The sequence below is a fragment of the Aspergillus heteromorphus genome (assembly GCF_003184545.1).
Source record: "Aspergillus heteromorphus CBS 117.55 chromosome Unknown BO70scaffold_23, whole genome shotgun sequence".
NCBI classification, from domain to species: domain Eukaryota; kingdom Fungi; phylum Ascomycota; class Eurotiomycetes; order Eurotiales; family Aspergillaceae; genus Aspergillus; species Aspergillus heteromorphus.
This window is the reverse complement of record NW_020290428.1, coordinates 330894-353659: the sequence shown is the minus strand read 5'-3', so window position 1 is coordinate 353659 and position 22766 is coordinate 330894. Positions and strand designations below refer to the sequence as shown.

The window sequence follows — 22766 nt, the reverse complement described above, 5'->3', positions numbered from 1 at the left end:
CACTTTTATTTATATCATATCCCATCCGGTACCTGACCCAACAACGCCCTTGGAAATGCAGACAGGCAGACAGACAGACAGATCGACGATTCGGAAGTCGGAGAGGCGTAATGCTCTCGCGCGATAAAGCAGGGTATCTGAAAGCTCGACTCAACGACCGAAGAAGCAGGGGAAACGCAAACGCAACGACGAGGAGGAAAGGCTTTACGTCTCCCGCTTGGCAAACCGGCCCAACGCAGGGCCCAGATCCTCCCGTTCGGCGCGCAGCTTCTCGCGATGCCGGTCCTGGTGCTCCTTGCGCAGCATCTCCGCCTTGACACTCTTCTCGTCGACCACGTTGCGTCGGCCCTTCTTGCGCAGGTACTTGCGCAGGGCGCTGTTGCGGCCGCGGCCACGGTTCTTGAGCTTCTCCATCGGGTCCTCGGGCCGGGCGTCGAGATCCTTCTCCTCGCGGTTCTTCTTGTCGCGGATCGTGTCCAGACGACCGATGATGTTGGGGTCGAGCGAGATCATGTCCGGTTGCAGCTTGGTCAGCAGGCTGCGCACCTCCGCCTCCTGCCGCTGCTTGGTGTTCTCGTACGGGTTCGCCTCCAGGGCGTCGAAGTTGGGTTCGCCCGCGCCCGGGACGATGAGACTGGCGAAGCCCTGGTCATGCGCCACGCCCAACACATCCTCGAACGGACACCAGCGCATGTTCTCGATCCGTCGCCCGTCGCCACCCCACGACATGTACGGGCTCTGCACCTTGCCCTGGTCGGCCGCCGCCGCGTCGAACAATCCCCGCCACACGCTGACCTGCGTGCCCCAGCCCACCGCCGTGAGACCCCGGTCACTGATGGACACGGACGCCCCCGGCTGGTAGCACGAGTACGAGTGTACCTCCCGGAACATCCGAATATCCCACACGTTCATCTTCTGGTCCTGTCCCGTGGAGACCATATACCGTCCTTGTCTGTCGATGGCCATCGAGCGGACCGGTCCGCGGTGGACGAGCGCCTTCACGAGCGCTGTTTGGGAGTTGGGCGACCACAGGGTCACGGCACCGTTCTGGTGGCCAACGTGCATGATGGCATTCCACGGGTTCTGGGCGAGAGCGGTCGGGGCGCCGAGGCGGGTCGGAAGTTCCGCGATCATTTGGCCGGTCGAGGTGTCTGTGTATTTGAGGTGGCCGCTCATTTGCTAGAGAAGGAGTTAGACGACTGGTATCGCTATGTTCCGGTGAAGGTGTACTTACAGCGCCCACGAGAAGGAAGTGGTAGGGCAGGAAGTCAAGGAAAAGAGGCTCGAGGTGCTTGTCGAGACGGTGCAGTTCCACGCCGCTGTGGTCGTAGATGTAGACGGCCTTCTTCTGAGCGACCGCAAAGTACTGGTTATTGTGCAGCCAGCGCGCATCGCGCACCGTTTCGTTCAACTGCAGCTCGCAACCCAGCGTTCCATTCCGCCAGTCCATCGTCGCGACATGTCCCTTGCGACCCGCCAGTAGCAGCTCGCGACCGTTCCTCGTGTAGTCCATGCGGTACGGTCCCAGGTCCGTCAGCTTCAGCTCGAATCCCTTCTTGGCCGTCTCCAATCCGACGTTCTCCCGGATATCCTCCTGGCGAACTTTGTATGTCTTTTCCAGCTCGCCCTCCGGTTCGAGAAATCCGGCTTCGTGCTCGAGCAAAATCTCCGCATCCTTAGCCCGCAGCGCGGCCTCCTTGTACTTGGCTTCGACGGCTTTCAGGTTGCTGCGCAGCTTCTTGTCCCGCACGCTGTGGGTGTGGATGGATTTGCCCCGGCCGTAGGTCTTCTGTGCCTCCATCGCTCTCTTGCTTTCCTTGCGCTTGTTGGCCGGCGGCGCAACGGCCGTGGTCGGCGCGGGGTCCGACATGGGGGGTGGGTGTGAAAGGGAGAGAGGGAGGGGGAATAGGAGGGGAAAGAAAAGAAAAGAAGGTGTCCGATCACCGAGGGAAAGAGAGTCTGAAAAGATCCAGCCAGTAAAAGAAGAGGTTGAGCGAACGGAGGCTCGACCGCAGCTTTTTCTGCGGGTCAAAAGAGGAAAATCCGTGCCGAGCGGAAGGATTTCTCCCTCGCTTGTTCCTCCACCGCCTAATTTTTTCCTCTCCCCAGACGCCGGCGACATCGACATCACCAGCAAACCCCCGTTGGGAGGCCAATTTTCTTGCTCGTGCGACTAGTCCCGGGTGCCTTGATCTTCGCAGCTGTCCACTATCCACCCTGGATTCTCTCCCCTTCCGGTTCAAAGGGTCCAGCGGTGCCAACATGGCGCCCACCCAGACGGTGCAGCATCACCACCGGTCCACCACCAAATCCACCCAGAAATCCTACAAGTCCCGCCATGCCTCCAAGAGCGCCCTGAAGGATAAGGCCAAGGGTAGGTCCGCTGCAGGCCCCCCGTCCCGGGCCCTGAAACAAATTCCTAGAAGAAAATCCCCGACTCACCGCTTGCAGGCAAAGTCGAAAGACAAGAGCGGGGCACCCGCAAGACCCCTCACCAGCAGCTCAAGTCGAAACTCGATCGCCGCAACCAGGCCCGTCAGAAGCAACAATTGAAGCACCAAGAGAAGGCTCAGTCGCTCAGCATCTTCTCCGGCCAGTCCGGCGCCCCGCGCCATGTGGCCGTCGTCCCGCTTTCCGTCGATATCGATGTCGCGGCCATCATCCGGGCCCTGAATGAGAGTGTCGACGTCTCCGCCGATATTTCCTCAGACTCGCCCTCCCGTGTGCGCGTGGACCGCTTCCGACAGACCTTGAACTACATTCCCGCCAAATATGACCTGATGAATGCGTTGGACGTGTGCCGGATGGCGGATTTCGTTGTCCTGGCGCTCTCCGCCCAGGTCGAGGTGGATGCGCAGGGAGAGCTGTTGCTGAGGTCCATTGAGGGTCAGGGTATCTCGAACGTTGTTGCTATGGTTCAGGTGGGTGAATTCGGACGTCTGCGATGGGATTACTCACTGACTGGACTTCGTTAGGGTTTGGACCAAATCAACCCGGCCAAGAAACGCCCCCAGGTGGCCTCTTCCCTCAAGTCGTTTGCGAATCACTTTTTCCCGGCCGTTGAGAAGGTTCTCTCGGTCGACTCTCGGCAGGAATGCTCCAACGCTATCCGTTCCCTATGCACAGCTACCCCCAAGGGTATCCGTTGGCGTGACGAGCGGAGCTGGATGCTCGTTGAGGATGTGCAGTGGCCGGAGAACAACTCGGACGTGGTAGACGATGTCGTGATTACCGGAGTCGTCCGTGGAAAGGGCCTGAAAGCGGACCGTCTGGTCCATCTTCCCGGCTGGGGTGACTTCCAGGTCGGTTCCATCACGGCAGCACCCCTTGCTACTGCCCGTGGCAAGCGTGACGATGACATGAATGTCGACGAAAGCGAGGCACCGCAGCTCCTGGATGCACCCTCCGCGGACTGCGACGATCTGGCCGTCGTGGCCCCGGAGGAGATTGAAATGGAAGATGACAGCTTCCCCGTCGCGGAGGAAGAGCGCAAGGGTGTTCTCCTGGATGACCACCACTACTTCTCCGACGATGACTCTCACATCCCCCCCACCCCCAAGAGACTACCAAAGGGAACGTCCACGTACCAGTCTGCTTGGTACCTGGAGGATGTCTCCGACTCCGGTTCTGACATCGGAGACGACGACGACGAGGACGAAGGTATGGAAGTGGACGAGGACACCACGGGGGCACCAGAAGACGGTGTCTTCCCAGACAACAAGGACGCCATGACAGAGGCAGGCCAGTCAGAGTATCCCCAGTCTGAGATGTTTGTGGACAAATCGCCCGAAGACGACGCCAAAGACCTGGAAGAATACCGCAAGAACCGCCGAAACGAGGCCGACGAAGACCTGGAATTCCCCGATGAAATCGAGCTGCACCCCAATGTCCTTGCGCGGGAACGACTGGCCCGTTTCCGAGGTCTCAAGAGCTTCAAGACCAGCCCGTGGGAGACATCAGAGGACCGCCCTCACGAGCCGGAGGACTGGCGCCGTCTGCTCCAAATCGGCGACTACAAGGGATCCAAGAACCGGACTATGCGCGAGGCCCTCGTGGGCGGCGTCGCCCCCGGTGTGCGCGTGAACGTCCACCTCCGCGCGGTCCCGACCACCCTCCGCAGCCGGCCCCAGCCCGTCTCCCTCTTCTCGCTCCTCCGCCACGAGCACAAGCAGACCGTCGTCAACGTCAACATGCACCTCAGCTCCAGCGTCGAAGAGCCCCTCAAGGCCAAAGAAGAACTCATCGTCCAATGCGGCCCCCGCCGTATGGTCGTCAACCCCATCTTCTCCGCCGGCGACAACACCCCCAACAACGTCCACAAGTACGACCGGTACCTCCACCCGGGCCGGAGCGCCATCGCCTCCTGGATCGGCCCTCTCACCTGGGGCGCCGTCCCCGTCCTGGTCTTCAAGAACATGCCCATCCAGGACCCGGAGGTCCTCGACTCCGCCGACGACCACGACCAACAACCCAGCATCGACCGCCTGGAACTCATCGGCACCGGCACCGTGGTCGCCCCCGACCAGGCCCGCGTCGTCGCCAAGCGCGCCATCCTCACCGGCCACCCCTACAAGATCCACAAGAAGGTCGTCACCGTCCGCTACATGTTCTTCAACCAGGAGGACATCCACTGGTTCAAGGCCCTGCAGCTGTGGACCCGCCGCGGCCGCTCCGGCTTCATCAAGGAATCCCTCGGTACCCACGGCTACTTCAAGGCCACCTTCGACGCCAAGATCAACCCCCAGGACTCCATCGGTATCAGTCTCTACAAGAGAGTCTTCCCCCGCAAGTCTCGCGCCCTGGAGGATGTCGTCTACTAAATTTCCTTTTACTTCCCGGCGTGTTGAATCTGAATCATATACAAATGGCCTGGCTCGATGTGTGCGTGTTCTGCTTCATCATCTCATCATGTCCATATTCGCGGTGAGCTGCTGGACTGGAATGGATCGATTTACATACATAGGTTAGGTTAGGTTAGATAGATACTTTCTCATGATACCACAAAAGTCGCTTCGCATGAATTGATGAATCATTGATTGATTGATATTGATTGCTCTGGATGATTATGATGATGATGATGATCATGTATCTGTCCGTCCGTCCGTCCGTCTGTTTCTCTTGTTTGTTGTTTTCGGGTTGATATTGGGTGGGGGTAAGTGGTATATAGATTGTAGGCGTTTGGAATGAACTTGCTTATTACGGAGTGCCTTGGTTGAATACTAGTAGACCTAGGTTGTAGTATTGTTCACAATGAGAGGAATGTAGGTAAGCTCCTTTGTTCAGGGCATCTAACTTTTATTGCCTTCTGGCTAATCATAACGATAAACAAGAGGCGTTATCATGTCATCATTCACGAGAAAGGTCCCCCTTATCTTCCTGGCCATCCTGTTGGCTTTGGCTATTGATTATTGCTAGCTCGATGGTATCTATATCTCGCGGGCCAAAGAAAATGACCTGTACAGTCACATCATCTCGCACACGCCGGGAGAATGGCGGACTTGAGGCCAGACGGCCGGCCAGCAATTCATGATGGTTTCCGCCCCAGGCATTGCGCACCAGATGGACGGCAACATTATCGTCCTCAACTGTTGTTCTCGACTCATCGTATTTCCACGGGGTGTCAGTCCAAAAGCGACTAAAGTTGAAGGAATCGTACGTTGGCTCGGGGTCAGTATACTGCTCTTCTAACCATTTGGCTACCAAATCGACACATTGCTGGTTGGTCATCATGTCCCACAGGCCATCCGTGGCCATGATTACGAACGAAGCGTTGGTCGGGTCGATCTTGATACTTGTCACCACTGGCTCCGCTGTCAAATATGGCGGCGTTAGAACCTCATAACGTGGCGTCAGGGGTGGTAGGCCATAAAACGCGCGGGACACATCCTTCAGGAATTTCGGAGGCCATTTCCACTGACTATCGCCGAAGGCTCGGGAGACTGCTAGCCCTAGCACCCTTCCATCTTTGACTATGTTTTCTTCGCCAGGGTGCTCACGGGAGAGCCTAGCCACCTCATCTTCGTTGTGGCCAGTCTGGTCTATTGACAAGGGTATTACTTCCAAATTGCCGTCTGGGCCCTTGTGCCCGAAGATGGCTCTTGAATCGCCAGTACACGCCACATGCAAGATGCTTGTGGCCGGATCGTACAGGGATAGCAGGGCGCATGAACCCGCCCACGCAGGAGCCAGTCTCTTCATCTTATCCTGCAGCGAACTATCGCTCTCAAATATCCCCAGAGCCGACCTGACAAGACAATTGTCAAAATTCACGAACCCATCCACAATAGCGGATTGAACCACCTCCACGGGGGCGGGCTTTTCCTTCTCGCACAACTCCACCTGGCCCAAGCTGTGTCGCACGAACGGCACAAGCTGATTCTTCAGCAACTCCGCCGTCTGCCAGCCCGCATGTCCGTCGAAAACACCCCACGCCATCCACTGATTCCCGTCACCCCACGGCGACGGAATCTTGCCATGCACGAATCGGTCCTCGCACTGGCTATTAGACGCCACTTGCGTGAGATCGTACCGCACGACGCCAGGCACATCCTGGACTCCGAAAGAGCATGCATTTTCCGAAAGCATGCGCGTCACTTCGCCTCTACCAGGACCCGGCTCGAAGACCAGACGCTCCGTCGGCGGACTGTCGAGACGGGGCACATTATCAGGGGGTAGCTCGACACGTATCACATCGTCATAAGTGCCCTTCAGACGGACCACATCATCAACAATCTCAAGAAATGACGCAGCATCAATGTCCTCAAGACGGACCACATCCTCATCATTTTTGCGGTCCCTTGTTGTCATCCACCAGATGCTCGGTATGCCGACGCACCCGGCTATGGCCACGTTTCTCATAAACTTCGAGGGCTGGCCCCTTCGTGTCCAGATATTTGTGGCATACGTCCGCACGATTGACCTGGGAACGCGGCCTAGACGCGTTCGGGCCCCGATTATGCCCCGGGACAGCATAGTTGCTAGGTTGCTCTAGTTATAAACGTTATAAAGGGAGGCGGGGGTGAAAACGAGTCCAGCACAGTTTGGATATCTACTCTGTTCAATCGGCGGTAAGAATAAGAAGGCTGGAAGTCTGCGTGAATAGCAGACTCGACCTGGCTACGTGGAAGGGAGAAAGCAGGTGAGGCTGCCTGCAGTTGTCGCGTCGTATACAAAGGATCCACGTGACTCTTTTTCCCCTTTGGGAAGGGGCGCAGGGGATCATTTGCATTGCATCACATCATTGGGTCAATGGACTTCAATTCTCGAGGAATACTTACTGGCCTTCAATTTAACTTGAATGAAATAGTTTACCATACCAGGTAACCTATTTACAAAGCACAGGCAACTCCAAGTATCTCGGACATTAAAGTGCAGCTGCAAAAGTTCTCCTTGGATATGATATCAATCGAGAATGGCACTCTTTCACGGATATAATTAAATACGACGAACTTGTTTTCCGGGACCAGGATCAAGATAGCCAGTCAATTGCCCCGTGAATAATGTCGGTAATCTGCTTTACTCGTACTTTTGGTCATGTCACCAGAATGATACTTTTGCTCATTCATATACATCGACATCACTAGGTAGGAACCCACGTCCTGATGAGTCAGATGAAAGGTAGGATACTAAGGGTCCAGGCAAGTAACAACACCCATATATCTCTGTACAAAAGCAAGGCAGCTACCATGCGACAGCTCCCAGAACGACAAGAACCATGACAGTAGCATCCATCTAACATGGAACCAGCCAAGATAAAAACGATGGATGGAACAGCAAGCAGCAGATGATTCTGCCTTGCCTATCGACGTTCAAGTATTACTAAATCAGACAGATACAAACGCAGACTGATGAAAACAAAAAAGGGGAATCTAAGAGAAGTCCTCCGTCTGCTCCTCGATATTGCTCTTGATTCGCAAAAGCAGAGTGGTCTTCCATTTGTCCAACTTGCTGAGCTGGTCGAACTGGAACAGCTTATCGGCGAAGGCTTCCTGGTCACCACCCTCGATGGCTTGCACCAAGTCGACGAGGAGCTGGTGCTCTCTTGTGGAGGCAAAAGTTGTGTCGATGTCGCGGTAGTTTTCGAGGGCACGGTTGGCAGCGACCAAATCCTGGGAGGATGAGCATGACTGGATAAGGACGGAGGTGGGAGAGACTTACATTCGTGGCCAGATGGCAAATACCGGCCTTGAGGAAGTAATCTTTGACGGACCACTTCATCAGGTTGTTGTTGATGGATGAGCGGCCGATCCGCTCGTAGTGCTCAATAGCCTTGTAGTAGTCGCCTTCGAGGGCGGCCAGGTCCGCAGCCTTGAGGTAGTGCTTGTTTGCGAGGCTAAAAAAGCTGGGGTCAGTTCCTTTCACCAGAAGCAAGAGACCAGACATACGCTTCAGCATTGTCACCGTCAAACCACTCCGCCGCCTTCTCGTAGGCCTCCAGGGCCTTCTTCGTATCACCCAGCTCCACCTCGTACACCTCAGCCAGATGTTGCTGCTGCGTGGCGGCTCGACGGAGGTTGCCCTTCAGGACGTAATGTTGAATGGCGCTGGAGAGCACGCGAGCGGCGTCCTCGGGGTCGGATTTACGGTAGACCTTGAAGGCCTCGGTCAGGGTGTTGGCTGCATCGTCGGGTTCATTGAGGTTCTGCGTTTGGATGGTGGCAGCCTTTTCGAAGGCGATACCGGCTTCCTTGTCTGATCGGTTGGATATCGATTAGTATTGCAGAAAGGCGAGCGTAACGATAGCAAAAGGCCATGAGTCCAGCCTGCTCGACTTACTTTGCTTCTGAATCCGGAAGGCGTTCGCAGCCTGTGTATAGAGATCGGCAGCGTTCTCATACTTCTCCGTCTTTCCGCCGAAGAAGCTAAATCCGCCAGAAGCGCTGCTGAGCGCCTTGTCGGCCTAGTGTGCGTCATGGAGGTTAGCGATCGTCGTGCTTCGGGGTAGCGATAGTGGGCAGCGGGGCGGGGAAGATTACTCGTTGGAGCAGAACTCGGGGGTCTAGAGCCATCTTGCTTAAATGTTGCTTGGCCCAGCGGGAGAGGAGAGGAGCGACACTGGAGGTCAGGCTGAAGAGTAAGCTGGGTATGAGGGGGGAAGAGGGTCGAGGGGATGAGAGATGGGGGGGGATGATGACAGCGGGCGAGATGGACGACTGCTTGATTGTATTGCGAGCTCCCCGCCGGCCCGTCAACGTAGGCGGTGACCGTTTCCTGTCCGCCCATTGGACGCCACGGCTGCTTCTTTTCTGCGTCTCCCATTGCCCAAGTCCCTGTCTGCTCTCCGCTCTTGCGAGTCTCCAAGAGAAAGCTCAATCTACTCAATCGCTCAGTTTTAGTCTCTGATCGTTCTGCACCTGATACTCTCTATCCAGTCATGTCCCTTCGCACCGGTTCCGTTCGTCTTTCGGGGTGGATCTGTCGCCAACCACCACTACGATTCAACCCGACCACGCGGCGGATGTACTCTTCCTCTCAATCAGACGATGCAGACATCGATGCCATGCTTGCCAAACCTACATGGTCCGTCCGCTCGTTGCTCTCAGACGAAACCACAAAAGCGTCCTCACCGTCAGTGACTCCAGCACAGCTTCACCACCTGCTCCGGCTGTCCGCTCTCCCACAGCCCGCCAACGAGGAGGAAGAAAAGAAGATGCTCGAGACCCTGGAGGCACAGATTCACTTCGTGAAGCAGATCCAGTGTGTCGATGCCACCGGCGTCGAGCCTCTGCAGAGCATTCGCGACGAGAGCCCGGAAGCGGTGAAGGAGAATACAATTGGTCTGGAACAGCTGAAAGAAGCCTTGTCCAAGGAACGGGTGGTCGGACGCAACAAGCGGATCCAACGCATGGAGGGCCCGAAGAACGATCGTCCCGATGGGGATGCCTGGAATGGAGACGCGCTTTCCTATGCCTCCAAGACCAAGGGGAAGTTCTTTGTTGTCGAGACAGGGAACTAAACGAAAGCAATATTCCTACGGAGACTCCGTACTTGAAGCAACAGCTCGGCCGGTCGGACTGTTTCCAGCACGCGTAACGGTCAACAAAACAGGTCATCTAAAATGTGCAACATTTGGGTCCGTGGCTGTCTGGGCGCTGAGTCATCCATCTATGATCTCATTGCAAGGGCTTCTGAAACCGACAACCTCCTTTTCTCCGTGCAACCCGGTAATTCCTCTACGAACCCAGCGTAGTTGAAGTGGAAAAGCTATACAAAGTACCTGTTCTGGAAGCGACGTCGCGGCATCTGCATATATGTGGAAATCACTCAGGGAGAAACATGCTAGCAAGTTCGGAGCGGGGCCCTCGCAGGCTCCGAAGAGCGACCGCGACCAGGACCTGACCACCATCTTGGACCGGCCCCAACGCGCCGATTTGACCGTGCTGGTCGCTGAGATCACGCAGCATATGCGAGATGCGATCAAACAGAACTTCCATGGCCCTCCGCCAGAAAAGGATACCTTACGTGACCAGACAACAGCCGAGTCGGACAAGGACGCTGACCCCTTGTCTGCTCAATCGGACGCGCAGGAGGAGGATACTCCTGCTGTGACCAAGCCAGTTGAAACGAAACTCACAGCCCAAGACCTCAAGTCGGAAGCCAAGGCGCTCAGTAGCTTCGATGACTGGAGGGATTCGCTCCTGCTGCGAATCGGAGAAGTCGTGAACAGGGATGACGAGTCCCTTGACCAACACACCAGCGACGATTCGCTACAAGAACCCGATATAGATGAGGACCAAGGCTCTTTGGAGAAGCTGCGTGAAGTATATCCGCCAGTGGAGACTCCTCTTATCCAGCTACCCAAAGCTAAGCGACTTCTGATTCTCCACTCGCTACTTCTTCTGCTGCTTAGCCTGGAACACTACAATGCTCGCTCGCGAGTTCTCATGCTCTATGTATCGTCCAGCCTGAACCTTGATGTCAGCATAATCAACGGCGATGAAACCAAGGTTGCCCGTGGGTTGCTTGACACTGCACTTCTTGCAAATTCGCAAGAAGAGGGCCAGGGCAAGAAACGCGATAATTCTCGAAAGTGGAAGGTAGGCATAGCCTCTGTTGCGGGAGCTGCCCTGATCGGCATCACGGGCGGCCTCGCCGCGCCCCTTGTTGCAGCTGGCCTTGGAACTGTCTTGGGAGGACTTGGTCTCGGTGCCACGGCTGCCGCAGGCTATTTGGGAGCTCTTGCCGGCAGCGGTGTTATTGTTGGTGGACTCTTCGGCGCCTATGGAGGCCGGATGACTGGGAAAATGGTCGATAAGTACGCCCGTGAGGTCGACGACTTCGCATTTTTGCCCATTCGTGGTACTCGACAGACGTCTGAAGATGAGAGGGAGGCTGCGCAAAACGATCACATGCTGCGGGTTACCATCGGCGTCACTGGCTGGGTGACTGAAGAAGACAACTACGTTGTTCCATGGCGGGTGATTGGTCCTGACACTGAAGTGTTTGGTCTACGCTGGGAAATGGAACCGTTGGCCAAACTCGGAAATGCGATGAACTATCTAGTCACTAGCGCTGCCTGGGCGGCGGGTGGACAGGTCATATCCCGGACCATCTTTGCGCAAATCATGAGCGCCGTGATGTTGCCTCTGGGTCTCCTGAAAGTCGCCCGTGTGGCTGATAACCCGTTCAGCGTCGCCAAAGCCCGCTCAGACAAAGCGGGAGAAGCACTTGCTGATGCGCTGATCAGCAAGGTACAAGGGGAGCGGTCTGTCACTCTGATCGGGTACTCGATGGGCTCTCGCGTCATCTTCTCCTGTCTGCAGAGTCTGGCCAAACGGGGCGCCTACGGCTTGGTGGAATCTGCCATCCTCATGGGATCACCAACCCCGTCCAATGCGCCGCACTGGCGTCGTATGCGGAGTGTTGTCAGCGGACGGCTGATCAACGTGTATTCGGAGAATGATGCCGTTCTCGCCTTGCTCTACCGCACCAGCAGTCTGCAGCTCGGCGTTGCAGGTCTCCAGCCTGTCCAAGACGTGTTTGGCGTGGAAAATCTCAATGCTAGCGACCTTATTAGCGGTCACTTGCGGTACCAGTACCTGATCGGCCGACTCCTGGCTCTGATTGGGCTGGAGAGTATCGACATCGATGAAGTGGCCCGGGAGGAGATAGCACTGGCTGCCAAGGACGAAACGCAGGAGCAGGAGCGGAATGAGAATGAACGTCGTGCAGGGGTCAAGGGCGATGACGAATCGGCGCAGCGTGTCTTGGAAAACGGGGATGGGATTGGTGAAGAGGCGATGCAGGCTGAGGTGGAACTGAAGACTAAGAGCCGTTTTCCGAGATTTAAATTCTCCAGTGATCGGGAGTCCTCGGGCTCGAAGGATGAGGGACGTCCGGCTCCGTATGCTGGGACTTGATGTTTGGATTTAATATACCAGGATTTAATGTCGAGTCTGTCTTAATTGTTTCGGGTGAATGTTTCCGTCAGGCGCTGCAAAGAATATTCAGCATTGGTGTCTGTTTCGTTCTATCTTAAACCAGTCTCGCCGTAATATGAAATCCATGATTATCATGTCTGTTCCTTGAATTTCATGCTTCCACTGCGATTAACCCGACCAAAAGAATCGTGGAAATACACAATCTTCCATCCACGACCTGTCAAATAAGATCCACTCCACTAATTGATAAAAATCCTCCCCCATGCAAGACCTGCATAAGTGTCAACGGTCTGAGGACCCTATCGACAATCAACGGTGGTCTAGTCTACTGGTTAGTGTCGCGAGTCTAATCTGACTCCGATCAATGTTGTTCGCAGCCGCAACCTTGATCTTTTTGTCTGTTCCAAACCATTCGATGAGATGAGTATCTGTAGAACGAGCGAGGATTATACCCATGGCAATGATGTGACGGCCAATGTCCCAGATAGTAGTAAGTTACACTAGATAGACTCGCGTATTTCTGAGCAAATTTTGAAAGGTTTTCGGCAGATATGTATACTGTATTTCTTTATATTTCTAGGTAGTATGGTCACATCCGTACCGCGGTAGTATCCATCCATCCATCCATTCATCCATTCATCCAAACACTCCTATTTCAAAACCAACCCACAAACCCGCACCCGTAAATGTGATAAACAAAAAGCAACGAAAAACCAAACCCGCAAACGTCATCATCCCACGCCGCATGACTCGCATACTTTCCAGGAGAGGGTTCAGCTACCTGGCAACCTCAGCCACCGCGATCTCGCTAGATTTGACTGTTTTCTGTCAGTGCAAAATCGCAACTAACGCTTTGGAGAAAATGCTGATTAACGAATGGATGGATGTGTCTGTTTGTTTGTCTTTTGGTGTGATTGCCTGGATGTGCCGGTTTTGGATTCTTTGCAGGACAGTATTTCTTTTTTTTTTTTTGGTTTTTCTGTAGGTAGATAGGTAGGTTACCTGAGGCTGAGGCTGAGGCTGATGTTGCCGTTCGGGGATGTTGTTGGGTTTGAATGTCCTGACTCCTGAGGGTAAAAGGGTTTGAATATTGGGTTCTAGTGTTCTGGAATCTGGGTTGAGAGATTGGTGATTGTTTACGGAAGACTGGAAAGATAATATATACCTTAATGGTGATATGCATTGTTTCTCGCAAATCCGCTGCTGGAGAACCTGTACATCCTGCTTGAGGGGATATCCAACCAGAGAGTATCTACTACGGTACTTTCTAGCCACGAGGGGAAGAACGGTAAAGATACTTCCGCCTCTCTCTACATAGTAGTCTCTAGACCAAAACCCCCTACAGTGATCCGTACTTAGGAGAACTTCAACCCATATCCAGTTAAACACAGTGTATATATATCTAGTACCTACTGTGTCCTCCTGTCCCATAGAATAATAGAACACCCCCCTTCTCTCCCAAACAAGTACCTGTACAGTACATGCAGAACCTATTACCAAATAAAAACCCCACGGGCGCAATTTCAATCCCAGACTTAAGTCTAGTCAATGTCAAATCCCCAAGCTAACGTCGCTAGCCCACGCTGGCCAAGGAGCAATTAGCTCGGGGGGGAGGGGGGGGGGCCGGTCAGCGGAAGTCGGGGATCGGGTTCCTCGGGGAAGATGGCCCGACTGTCCTGTCTCGATTCTCGAAGAGAAGTCAGTGGGCAATATTAATGGGCAATGGGCAATGGCGATGGGGGGTGTAACTGGATTGAGGCTAGGGTTGGTGTTGGTGTTGATTGCGATGGGGAATGGCGTGTGGCTGTGGGGGTGGTTAATATATGTTTTTTTTTCTTCTTCTTTCATTTTTTTCGGGGTTCGGTTGCCGGAGTTGGGAGTTGAGGGGGGAGTCGCTTATTTTTGCTAACCTTAGTATTTGGTATGCGGTTTGTTGGGGTTGGTGGGTGGTTTGGAGGGCTAGGGGGAGAAAGGATTGTATCATATTTTTTTTTTTTTTTTTTCATTTTGGAGAAGACGTGCGGACGTTGGTTTAGACCGTTGGGTTATTGAACTCGCGGAAATAATTGTGACATGTTGTCGTGTCGGTGCATAAACAGTAGTAGTCTACTGTAAGACATCTTGAACCCAAACTAAATGTATATTCAGAGTCTTGTTCGGAATTATCGATTCCAGGATCCCAGCCCTGGTAGGTTGCGGCAGGTTCCTCCCCTTCTACCAAGGTTCAACTGCCGATGAGCAATTCTCTCTCGCACGAGTAGGAGATACTGTGATGCCCACAAACCCCTGATACATGATGTCTGGACGAAAACAGAAATTGCTCCATCATGCAAGTCGGAAAAGCGGATCTGAAGCCGAAGACCTAGCCCAACCCGGCATGATCGAGGAGCTCCCACTCCCAGCTGACGAATCGAGGTCGGCTTTGGCCGAACCATGCAAACCTTGAAGCGGACCGATATTGTGGAACCCAATCCGGTTGCTCAAGCTTTGATCCAAGTGGGGCGGATGCGCCGATCGTGATGCAGGAGGCATGTCCCGGGGGATGATTGGCCGGGGTCGCGCTTCACGGCCGCTTCGTATCCTGGTGGGTGCTGCTTGGTGTATCACGCCGTCTGGACAGGCGGATTCTAAACTCACTGGGCCAAGAGGTCTCAAAATGTAGCTGTCCGTCAGACTATTAGATGCAAAACGCCAGGGGTCTCATGATGGATTAGAAATTAAACAACTAGTATACTGGGGTATGGTTATCATAGGGTCTCTCATGACAGGAGTCGTTGCAAGTATATAGAAAACAAGGGAAATAAATGTAAAGAAGGTGTAATGATTTGCGCGGCCAGCCTGTCTCTCCACCCGCATCACCCGCTGTGGCGACCCCTCTTCTGGAATTCTTCCGGGTCGGCTGGCTCGTGCGAAATCTCGATCGTCGTCTCCTGGTACACTCCATGACCAAGGTCCGCCAGCTCCATGTCGGTCTTGCGCACAATGTCGTCGGTAGATGAGTCACGGTTGTCGTTGACCGTGTCGTTCATGCTTTGCATGCCTCGCCGGAACTTGGACTTCTTGTTGTTGCGTACGTTCTTGCCGTCCCTGCCCGTGGTGATATGTGTTTGGTATGCGTTCGACTCCGTGTACGCGTACAGCCGATCCGTGGTTGTGAGTTCCGTCTCGAGCAGCAAGTGTCGGCGAGTAAGCGTGTACACGAGTACATCCACCAGCCCCGACAGCGCCATAAGTGATCCGGCCACTGCAAAATATGCGCGACTGGGGATGATATGCCGGGCCGTCGACATGCGTCCGGCGGCCAAGGGAAGAGACAGCACAAGGTAGACGAGCGGATAGATGACCATGTAAACAACGACCCGGTTCAGTCGCTTCAGGTTCTCCTGTTGACCTTGTCGGAGCGTGGCTGCCTGCTTCATCCGGGTTCGTAAATAGAAAAACATGACACCGTACAGGATGATGGTTCCGAATTCCGAAAGGAAAATCCACAGATAATGCACCCAAAGTCGTTCAGTCTCATGATCCGGGCCAATCCAGCACTGTTATGATCATTAATATTTAGCAACTTGAACGACTGGAAATAGTTTGCGGAGTCTTACCCAGCCGGCCTCGGAGATCACAAAGGTTTCGGCACCAAACATGCCAACAGGAATCAAGCCCAACACGATGATAAACGCCCACAACCCAATGATGCAGGCTACAAATATCGGATACGGCAGTTGATGCCCTCTGAGGACGACGGCACCTGTGTGGAGTGCAATGGCCAGCACGAATAAACCACTCCCTGGGTCGCCGGTCTGAATCCACCATCCTTGAAGGACGCAGGGTACACTCGGATAATAGACATGGCCCTTCGAAATCCAGTGAAGGCATAATAAGAACGCTATCGCTTGCTGGATGTCGACTATGAGAAGGTTGTAAATGAGGAGAACGTATTGGTTCTCCGCCAGAGGCCGTTTGTAGTATCGACGCCAGAAAATGAAACGGTAGGTAAGGAAAGACAAAAGGCCGAAGGCCGCAACGAATGAACAGAGAGCAATCACTCCCATGGCAATGAACCCAATTTTGTCGCTGCCCTCGATTGCTTGCGCCATCGACCGCCCAGCGAGGTGCGTTTTGTCGGCACCATCGCTGGACAGCAGCTGTGACAATCGTGCTAGAGCAGACATCGCCTAGACTGGAACTTCTAGGGAGGGAGTGTCCAAGAGTCACGCGAAGGCCTGGGAAGGGATGGTCGTAGTGTTTATATTCTAGTGACTGTGTCCAAGCATTTACGGACCAGAAATTTGGGTCTCATGGATCTGGAAGTCTGGGCAAAATTCCGTCTCCACGAAAGCTGTGGGATTTGTCAACTCAATTCCTCCACTTCCTGTTTCTGTAGCAGATTAAGATTCGGAGGGAGCCACAGATCGCTAGATGATGTATGGTACATCCGGATGAACAAGAAGGATTGACCGGCCCTTAGTGAGAGGTAGCGTGTGTATGAACGGGACCCAGTCTTGCATAGGCTATAGCGAGTATTCTATTTGGGTATAGCCAGCACGGGGCCCTTTATCAAGATCCACCTCTTTGGGTCAAGCGACATGGCATTCTCCATTGTGCAGCCCCGATGACTCAAGAAAGTGGTCGAACGTTCTCACACTAGCGAACAATTGCCGATCTTCCAATGGCGTTCCGTGTGGGAAGGAAAGGGGTGGCCATGCTGAGCCTCTAGCATTGTACCCTGCGGATCAATTGTCAATCCATGCACTTGACAATGACACTGAGTAGGTTTGCAAGTACTGTGTGGCAACCCGGAATCAAGATAGTCCATGATATCTCGAAGACATTGTTTCTGGCCGTGCCTCAGGGACTATTATCTGAGACTTTGAGGGCTGCATACGGAGTTGTGTAGTAGCGACTACTGTGGAAGTGACGATTGGTGTACCCCGTAAAACGAATGTATTGGACTCCTGAACGGTATCCTGGAGTCTGGCCAAGGGGCGGAAGTATTATTTCGCAGGTCGACTGCAGTAAAGAGACATGATCAGCAAAGAACGCGTTAATAAGCGACGCTAAGGCGCCTCTCCTCTGCCGCCGCGTGAGGGATCTCCGCTGGAGGCTGGAGCTCGATCTTTAATTGACCGGAAATAGCCCGCCGGACCCATCGCCCACATCGATGACATCCTCATGGTCTGATTGGAGGCAATGGCCACGGAGATTGGGACAGCCTCGGGTCAAACACGGTGGCGGGCGTGTCCAAACTCCAAGGAAAGCGACTGCGATCCAGCGAGCTGGGACCAATCCCAGCAGGCAAAGAACTCGGAAAACTACTCCTTTTATATAAAGCAGTAGTTGTGTCTTTAGCCGAGTCGTGTGGGGACCAGACGTCGTATTCAAGGGTGGTGTTGCTCAGAAGAAGATGAGGAGAGGAGAAGGCACGATGAAGATGAGGCGCTGGAACTCGGGATCGCCTGAGGCCCGGCCACTCGAAGGCCTCATTGCCTTAGGCCCCGTGCCGCCTTCCCAACTTCGACTTCCACTTTAACTTCAACTTCCTCTTCAAAACGCCATCTCCCACCGTTTCCCTTCCTGTCAAACTCTCCTTCCCCCCGGTGGTTTGTCGCATAGCAGCAATGTCTAGTACCACCTGGACAATATATTCCAGACAGGTACAGTGTGCATGTGGTCGGATGTCACTCCTCTGGAACTCGGACGAAGAACCCGTGCGTTCTGCACTCGGTAGGATTTTCAGGGGAGAGGAACGAGCCTGGAGAGTTTGGTGACTGTGACCGAAAGCTTCAACCATTAGATTCATGCCGCTCGATTGCTGATCTGACGGGTCGATACGATTTAGTGGTCCGTTCCAAGGGCAACAGCAGTCGGCATTGCAATGTGAAACAGCCACCAGATGAGCTCATCCATGGTCGCTAAGCTGTTCTGGATCTTTCACCCTGATCCCGTCTGGTTAACTACTACCGTTGACCCGTGGTTCACCCCTTCGCGCGGGACTCCCACCCATGGAATTCCTCCAGGGTCAGTATCTATATTCCGCTTCGATTTTCCCTCCCCAAAGGCATTTTCGCGGTTCCAGTGTAGTTTTTATAAAATAATGACGGGAATGGGGCCTACGAACCGGGAAACCCCCAAACGATCTACGGTGTTCGCGCAATTCTTCCATGATCTGCTTGATGGGTCGGTCGTCTTGGCCCGGGCGTTCTTGAAGAACTTGTGTGGCCTCGCCCAACTATCACCTCCATGAGAAAACTCGTCGGATACAACCGTGACTGGAATGGGGTGACATCGGACTGAACTTTGCTGAACAATTACCGGTCTTGGACTCATGGGGTTCAAATGTTGGAAATTGACTTCAGGAGCCCTAAATTGTAGCCTCACCCTTGAAGAACTTGTATGCCGTGTCTCGATTTCGGAAGCTGTGAAGCAAATCGACTCTACTAAAAGAGTGTCTAGATGTGATAGCGTCTGACTGAAGCCTTAGGCATCCAATACGTGCGTATCCGATCATCCGAACTTCGGATTCAGAAGGTTGATTGATCGACGGGGAGCTATGCTGGTTTGATACCCATAGCTGTTCAATCCTTTCAGCCTCTGTGTCTTGGCATATGAATGCCTCGTTTGGGTTGCACCCATGAATCCTTCGCTGCAACAGTGGGAAGTCCGGCTTGGAACATCGAAATAGAAACTCTCGAGTCAGACTTACAGGGCATGCTGCACGGTTCCGGGCCTGCCGGACTTCACTGATGCCTGGGAGGCTGTGAGCATGTTTGTCGGCCGAACGAGGGATTCTATTCTCCCTGGCTTGGCGGACTGTTGCATGACCCAAAGACTCGAAAGCGGGCAGTCGTGCCATTTGACTGGTCTACGAAGAGGAGTATCCTTGATCTATAAACAGACTACCTGGCTGCGTGCATTGGACAAGTCACCCGGCTCACCCGGCTCGGAGACACCGGGTGGAAGGCAGTAGCCTCTAAGGCTGTATGTCTCATACCAAGCCCGAGTCATGCCTGTCAATTGGCCCGGACGCCCTAAATCGCGGGCCCTGCGCCCCCCGCATGTCTCTCCGCTCGCTGTTGCTGCGGCGTTGCCCGCCGTGGGACAAGGGCACTGTCTCACTCGTCGGGCACATGCTTTGCAGATCTATACCTTTCAGTGACCTAGTCTGGCATACGAGAGTGATGTCTATGACGGAGTTACTATTCAAGGCATCAGGCCTCCAGCTCAATGTGATGGTGGCTTCAATAAGGCGTCCCGGGGAAAGACATGCTCAACAAAAGCCTCATTGCCATATTCACCGCTACTGCAACGTCAGGGAATGAAGCGTGGAAGACAAAGATATATAAGTAGCACCACCACCTCCCCTTCTCTGCTCCTCATCCACTCAACAAGTCTCAATTCCTCTACTCCTCATTTCACTCACAAACAACTCATCCATCAACCAACACCACAACCAACGAAGCTCATCTTCAACCACCATCCCATCACAATGAAGTCCTTCGCCTCCGCTCTCCCTCTCCTCGCCCTCCTCTCCTCGGCTCTGGCGGCACCCGTCGATGCTGCTGCCGACGCTACCTCCGTCTCCGTCTCCTACGACACTGCCTACGATGTCTCCACCACTTCCCTAGACACCGTCTCCTGCTCTGACGGCACCTACGGCCTGGTGTCCAAGTGGCCTACCTTCGGTTCCATCCCCAGCTTCCCCTATATCGGAGGCTCCCCCACCATTGCTGGCTGGGATGACCCCAACTGCGGCAAGTGCTACGAGCTCGACTACGCCGGCAACGTGATCTACATCACTGCCATCGACGCCGCTCCCGGTGGCTTCAACATCGGTCTGACTGCCATGAACGCCCTGACCGGTGGCGAGGCTGAAGACCTGGGCCGTGTCACTGCCACTTACACTCTCGTCGACTCGTCTCTGTGCGCCTCAGCCATCTAATGAAGTGGGAGACATCATTGGCCCGTCCAACACGGGATACATGAAGGAACGATCTGGGATTTCGGGGTTCTTGTGCATTTCTGCGTCTGCTTATCGATTAATTGTTAATGTCATGGCATGAGACACACATCATAGTAACATAGTTGAATATGAACATAAATTTGGTACCAAGCTAATGCTCGTAAAGGATGGATCTCTAGTCTCGTGTCTATTGTACATGTGTACATGTCTATCTGCATATAGTAATCATATCGTATCACATCATGCCAAAACCTCCAGCATCTCCTCCACACGACCAAACTTATCGCGAACCTTGCCCTTCTCATCTCCACGCTGTCGCTCCGCACGGTCAATCCGCTGCCAGTCCGCCCACGACGTCGGGCGCAATCCGCGCTTCTCCGCTTCCGGCCGGACTCCCTCCCAGCCAAGACCCGAGCTGTGGCCCGGAGCATTCAGCAGAGGCGCTTTAGCTTCCCCGCGCTGTCCGCTCACATCCGCCGCAATGGCATCAGCGGTCGTGAACGCGTCCGTCATAGTAGAAGCAATGACGCCGGTCGGTCCACGCTTAACCCAGCCAGCGCAATACAAACCGGGCAGATGCGAGATCAACGACCCATCAGGCAGCGGTTCATTAATCCCCGTGTTCACGGACGTGGTGATTCTCCCGAAGCCATCATTGGGGATCACGCCGCGCTGTTCATTGAATTGAATCCCCAGGTCCTCGAGACCAGGCAGTGGGAGGGACTTGTACCCGACGCTGCGGAAAAAGGTGTTCGCCGGGATGTCGACTTCGGCGCGCTGGCCGCTGGGCAGGTACTTTGGGGTGACTTTGGCGGTGGAGAGGAACGGGTCCGTGGGGTCGAGCTCGTTGCGGGCAAACTTCACGTGCGAGAGACGGTGCGGGTGGGCGGGGGACCCGTGCAGGCTTTCTGGGGAGAGGAGGAAGTCGAGGGACCATGATTTGGGGGAGGTGGAGGGGTCGTTGGTGGAGCCTTTGGCGAGGAGCTGGACGAGACGTTTTTGGGCGCGCGGAAGGGCGGAGATGGCGGCTTCGGTGGGGAAGAGGGTCCTAGGGATGGGGTCGAATGATACGGAGGGGAGTTGGAGTAGTTCGCGGAGTTCTTTGATGGTGAATGCGGCCTAGAGGGTGGGAAGTGTGAGTGGGTTGGGTTATGGAGGAAGTATGTTGATAGTAAGTAGGTAGAGCGTACCTGCATTGGCCCACGACGACCGATAACCCGGACGCGCTTGATCTTGCTGCGAGCCAGTTCTGCTACGGCGTATTCGGCGATGTCTGTCTTGCGCAGAACATCGACATCCGACAGCAGGATTCGGGCAACATCCAGAGCCACGTTGCCCTGTCCAACCACCACGGCGTCCTCGCCTGCTGTCAGGTCCGGCGCGAGGTCACGGTGTTCCGGCAGGCCGTTATACCATCCGACGAACTCCCGCGCGGAGTACACGTTCTGTGTCCCCCTTTCGCCTGGAATCCCGAGCTCCTTGTCCTTCGGGGCTCCGTATGCGAATAGAATGGCGTCGTAGTGCGGTTTGAGGGTGCTGAGGGGAAGAATTGTGCCTAGTTCGACGTTGCCGATGAAATTGAAGCGCGGCGATGTTGCGACTTCCGTGAACTTGTCTTCGCAGTTCTGAGGGTGGGATACAGGTTAATTTGCGGTGTCTTCTGAGTCATGGTGTCGGGTCACTTACCTTGACTTCTGGGTGATCTGGTGCAACGCCGTACCTCGCCAGACCGAAGGGCACAGGGAGCTTCTCGTACATATCCACCGTGGCATTGTCTACCTTTGCGAGCAGCCGGTATGCGGCGTAGAAGCCGGCGGGACCTGACCCTACGACGGCGACGCGGACCGGCCGGTCATTTTGAACCACCTGGCTGTAGTGACGCGGCTGCCAGATCGATCGCGAAGGGAACTGGGCCTGACGTCCAAAGCGACGCAGCGGGGCACGGACAGTCCGCGCCGTGCAATGGGCGCAGATATAAGGGGCCCGTTGGAGGATCATGACGCAGCACTGTGGACAGGCGGGGAGGAAGAGGAAGAGAGGACGCGGAGGAGCGCGGAGGAGAGCCGGTTAACTCCGAGGCAGATGACATAAGCGGGCACTTATCGGTGGTTGCCGCGCCGACAATCGGGTTGTTGACGATCCTCCACAAGCACCACACTTGGGCTTGGTTATGCTCCGGCTGATGCACGAGGAACTGCAGGTGCTGAGCAGTTCCTGTCGCCTCCATTCCTCCGAGTCCTTGACATACTCCGCCCGTCCCACGGTTCGTACATCTCTTTTCCGCGGTTTCTTGCCACACCGGACCTGTCTAACCCAGCATTCTTTCTTTAAGCTTAACTATTCACCTGCCTGTCTGTGCACATTCCTTTCCCCCGCTCGTCGCGTGGGTCGATGCTTCGAGATTAATTAGATTGGGGCTTCCACCGTCG

At 54.6% G+C, this 22766-nt stretch overlaps 8 protein-coding genes across 8 annotated transcripts; 3 read left to right on the top strand and 5 right to left on the bottom strand.

Moving 5' to 3' along the window:
- Window positions 1-204: 204 nt before the first annotated feature.
- Window positions 205-1801, bottom strand: BO70DRAFT_296715 (WDR46/Utp7 family protein; the record flags this gene model as incomplete). The annotated part of the gene is made up of 2 exons (XM_025539545.1): window positions 205-1179; window positions 1235-1801. 2 exons carry the CDS (start codon window positions 1799-1801, stop codon window positions 205-207), a joined length of 1542 nt encoding a protein of 513 aa, XP_025397037.1.
- Window positions 1802-2115: 314 nt separating this feature from the next.
- BO70DRAFT_364355 (small subunit rRNA maturation protein TSR1) lies at window positions 2116-5179 on the top strand. Its single transcript, XM_025543790.1, has 3 exons — window positions 2116-2374; window positions 2452-2921; window positions 2976-5179. The coding sequence occupies exons 1-3, from the start codon at window positions 2263-2265 to the stop codon at window positions 4818-4820; spliced, it is 2427 nt and encodes an 808-aa protein (XP_025397036.1). The 5' UTR covers window positions 2116-2262; the 3' UTR covers window positions 4821-5179.
- Window positions 5180-5346: 167 nt separating this feature from the next.
- Window positions 5347-7341, bottom strand: BO70DRAFT_389008 (PP2C family serine/threonine-protein phosphatase; the record flags this gene model as incomplete). The annotated part of the gene is made up of 3 exons (XM_025546043.1): window positions 6772-7341; window positions 5455-6675; window positions 5347-5385 (listed from the first exon to the last, which is right to left on the bottom strand). Exons 1-3 carry the CDS (start codon window positions 6970-6972, stop codon window positions 5347-5349), a joined length of 1461 nt encoding a protein of 486 aa, XP_025397035.1. The 5' UTR covers window positions 6973-7341.
- Window positions 7342-7419: 78 nt separating this feature from the next.
- On the bottom strand, window positions 7420-9127 carry sec17 (alpha-soluble NSF attachment protein SEC17). The gene is made up of 5 exons (XM_025545471.1): window positions 8976-9127; window positions 8776-8899; window positions 8385-8691; window positions 8158-8332; window positions 7420-8108 (listed from the first exon to the last, which is right to left on the bottom strand). The coding sequence occupies exons 1-5, from the start codon at window positions 9006-9008 to the stop codon at window positions 7869-7871; spliced, it is 879 nt and encodes a 292-aa protein (XP_025397034.1). The 5' UTR covers window positions 9009-9127; the 3' UTR covers window positions 7420-7868.
- Window positions 9128-9373: 246 nt separating this feature from the next.
- On the top strand, window positions 9374-12502 carry BO70DRAFT_389005 (DUF726 domain protein; the record flags this gene model as incomplete). Its single annotated transcript, XM_025546042.1, has 3 exons — window positions 9374-9937; window positions 10308-10916; window positions 10947-12502. 3 exons carry the CDS (start codon window positions 9374-9376, stop codon window positions 12357-12359), a joined length of 2586 nt encoding a protein of 861 aa, XP_025397033.1. The 3' UTR covers window positions 12360-12502.
- Window positions 12503-15201: 2699 nt separating this feature from the next.
- On the bottom strand, window positions 15202-16751 carry gprD. The gene is made up of 2 exons (XM_025537834.1): window positions 15980-16751; window positions 15202-15919 (listed from the first exon to the last, which is right to left on the bottom strand). The coding sequence occupies exons 1-2, from the start codon at window positions 16547-16549 to the stop codon at window positions 15236-15238; spliced, it is 1254 nt and encodes a 417-aa protein (XP_025397032.1). The 5' UTR covers window positions 16550-16751; the 3' UTR covers window positions 15202-15235.
- Window positions 16752-19551: 2800 nt separating this feature from the next.
- Window positions 19552-20641, top strand: aspf13 (allergenic cerato-platanin Asp F13). Its single transcript, XM_025537833.1, has 2 exons — window positions 19552-20450; window positions 20504-20641. The coding sequence occupies exon 1, from the start codon at window positions 19693-19695 to the stop codon at window positions 20314-20316; it is 624 nt and encodes a 207-aa protein (XP_025397031.1). The 5' UTR covers window positions 19552-19692; the 3' UTR covers window positions 20317-20450; window positions 20504-20641.
- On the bottom strand, window positions 20514-22347 carry BO70DRAFT_364350 (NADPH-adrenodoxin reductase). The gene is made up of 3 exons (XM_025543789.1): window positions 22024-22347; window positions 21528-21962; window positions 20514-21456 (listed from the first exon to the last, which is right to left on the bottom strand). Exons 1-3 carry the CDS (start codon window positions 22333-22335, stop codon window positions 20578-20580), a joined length of 1626 nt encoding a protein of 541 aa, XP_025397030.1. The 5' UTR covers window positions 22336-22347; the 3' UTR covers window positions 20514-20577.
- Window positions 22348-22766: the final 419 nt, after the last annotated feature.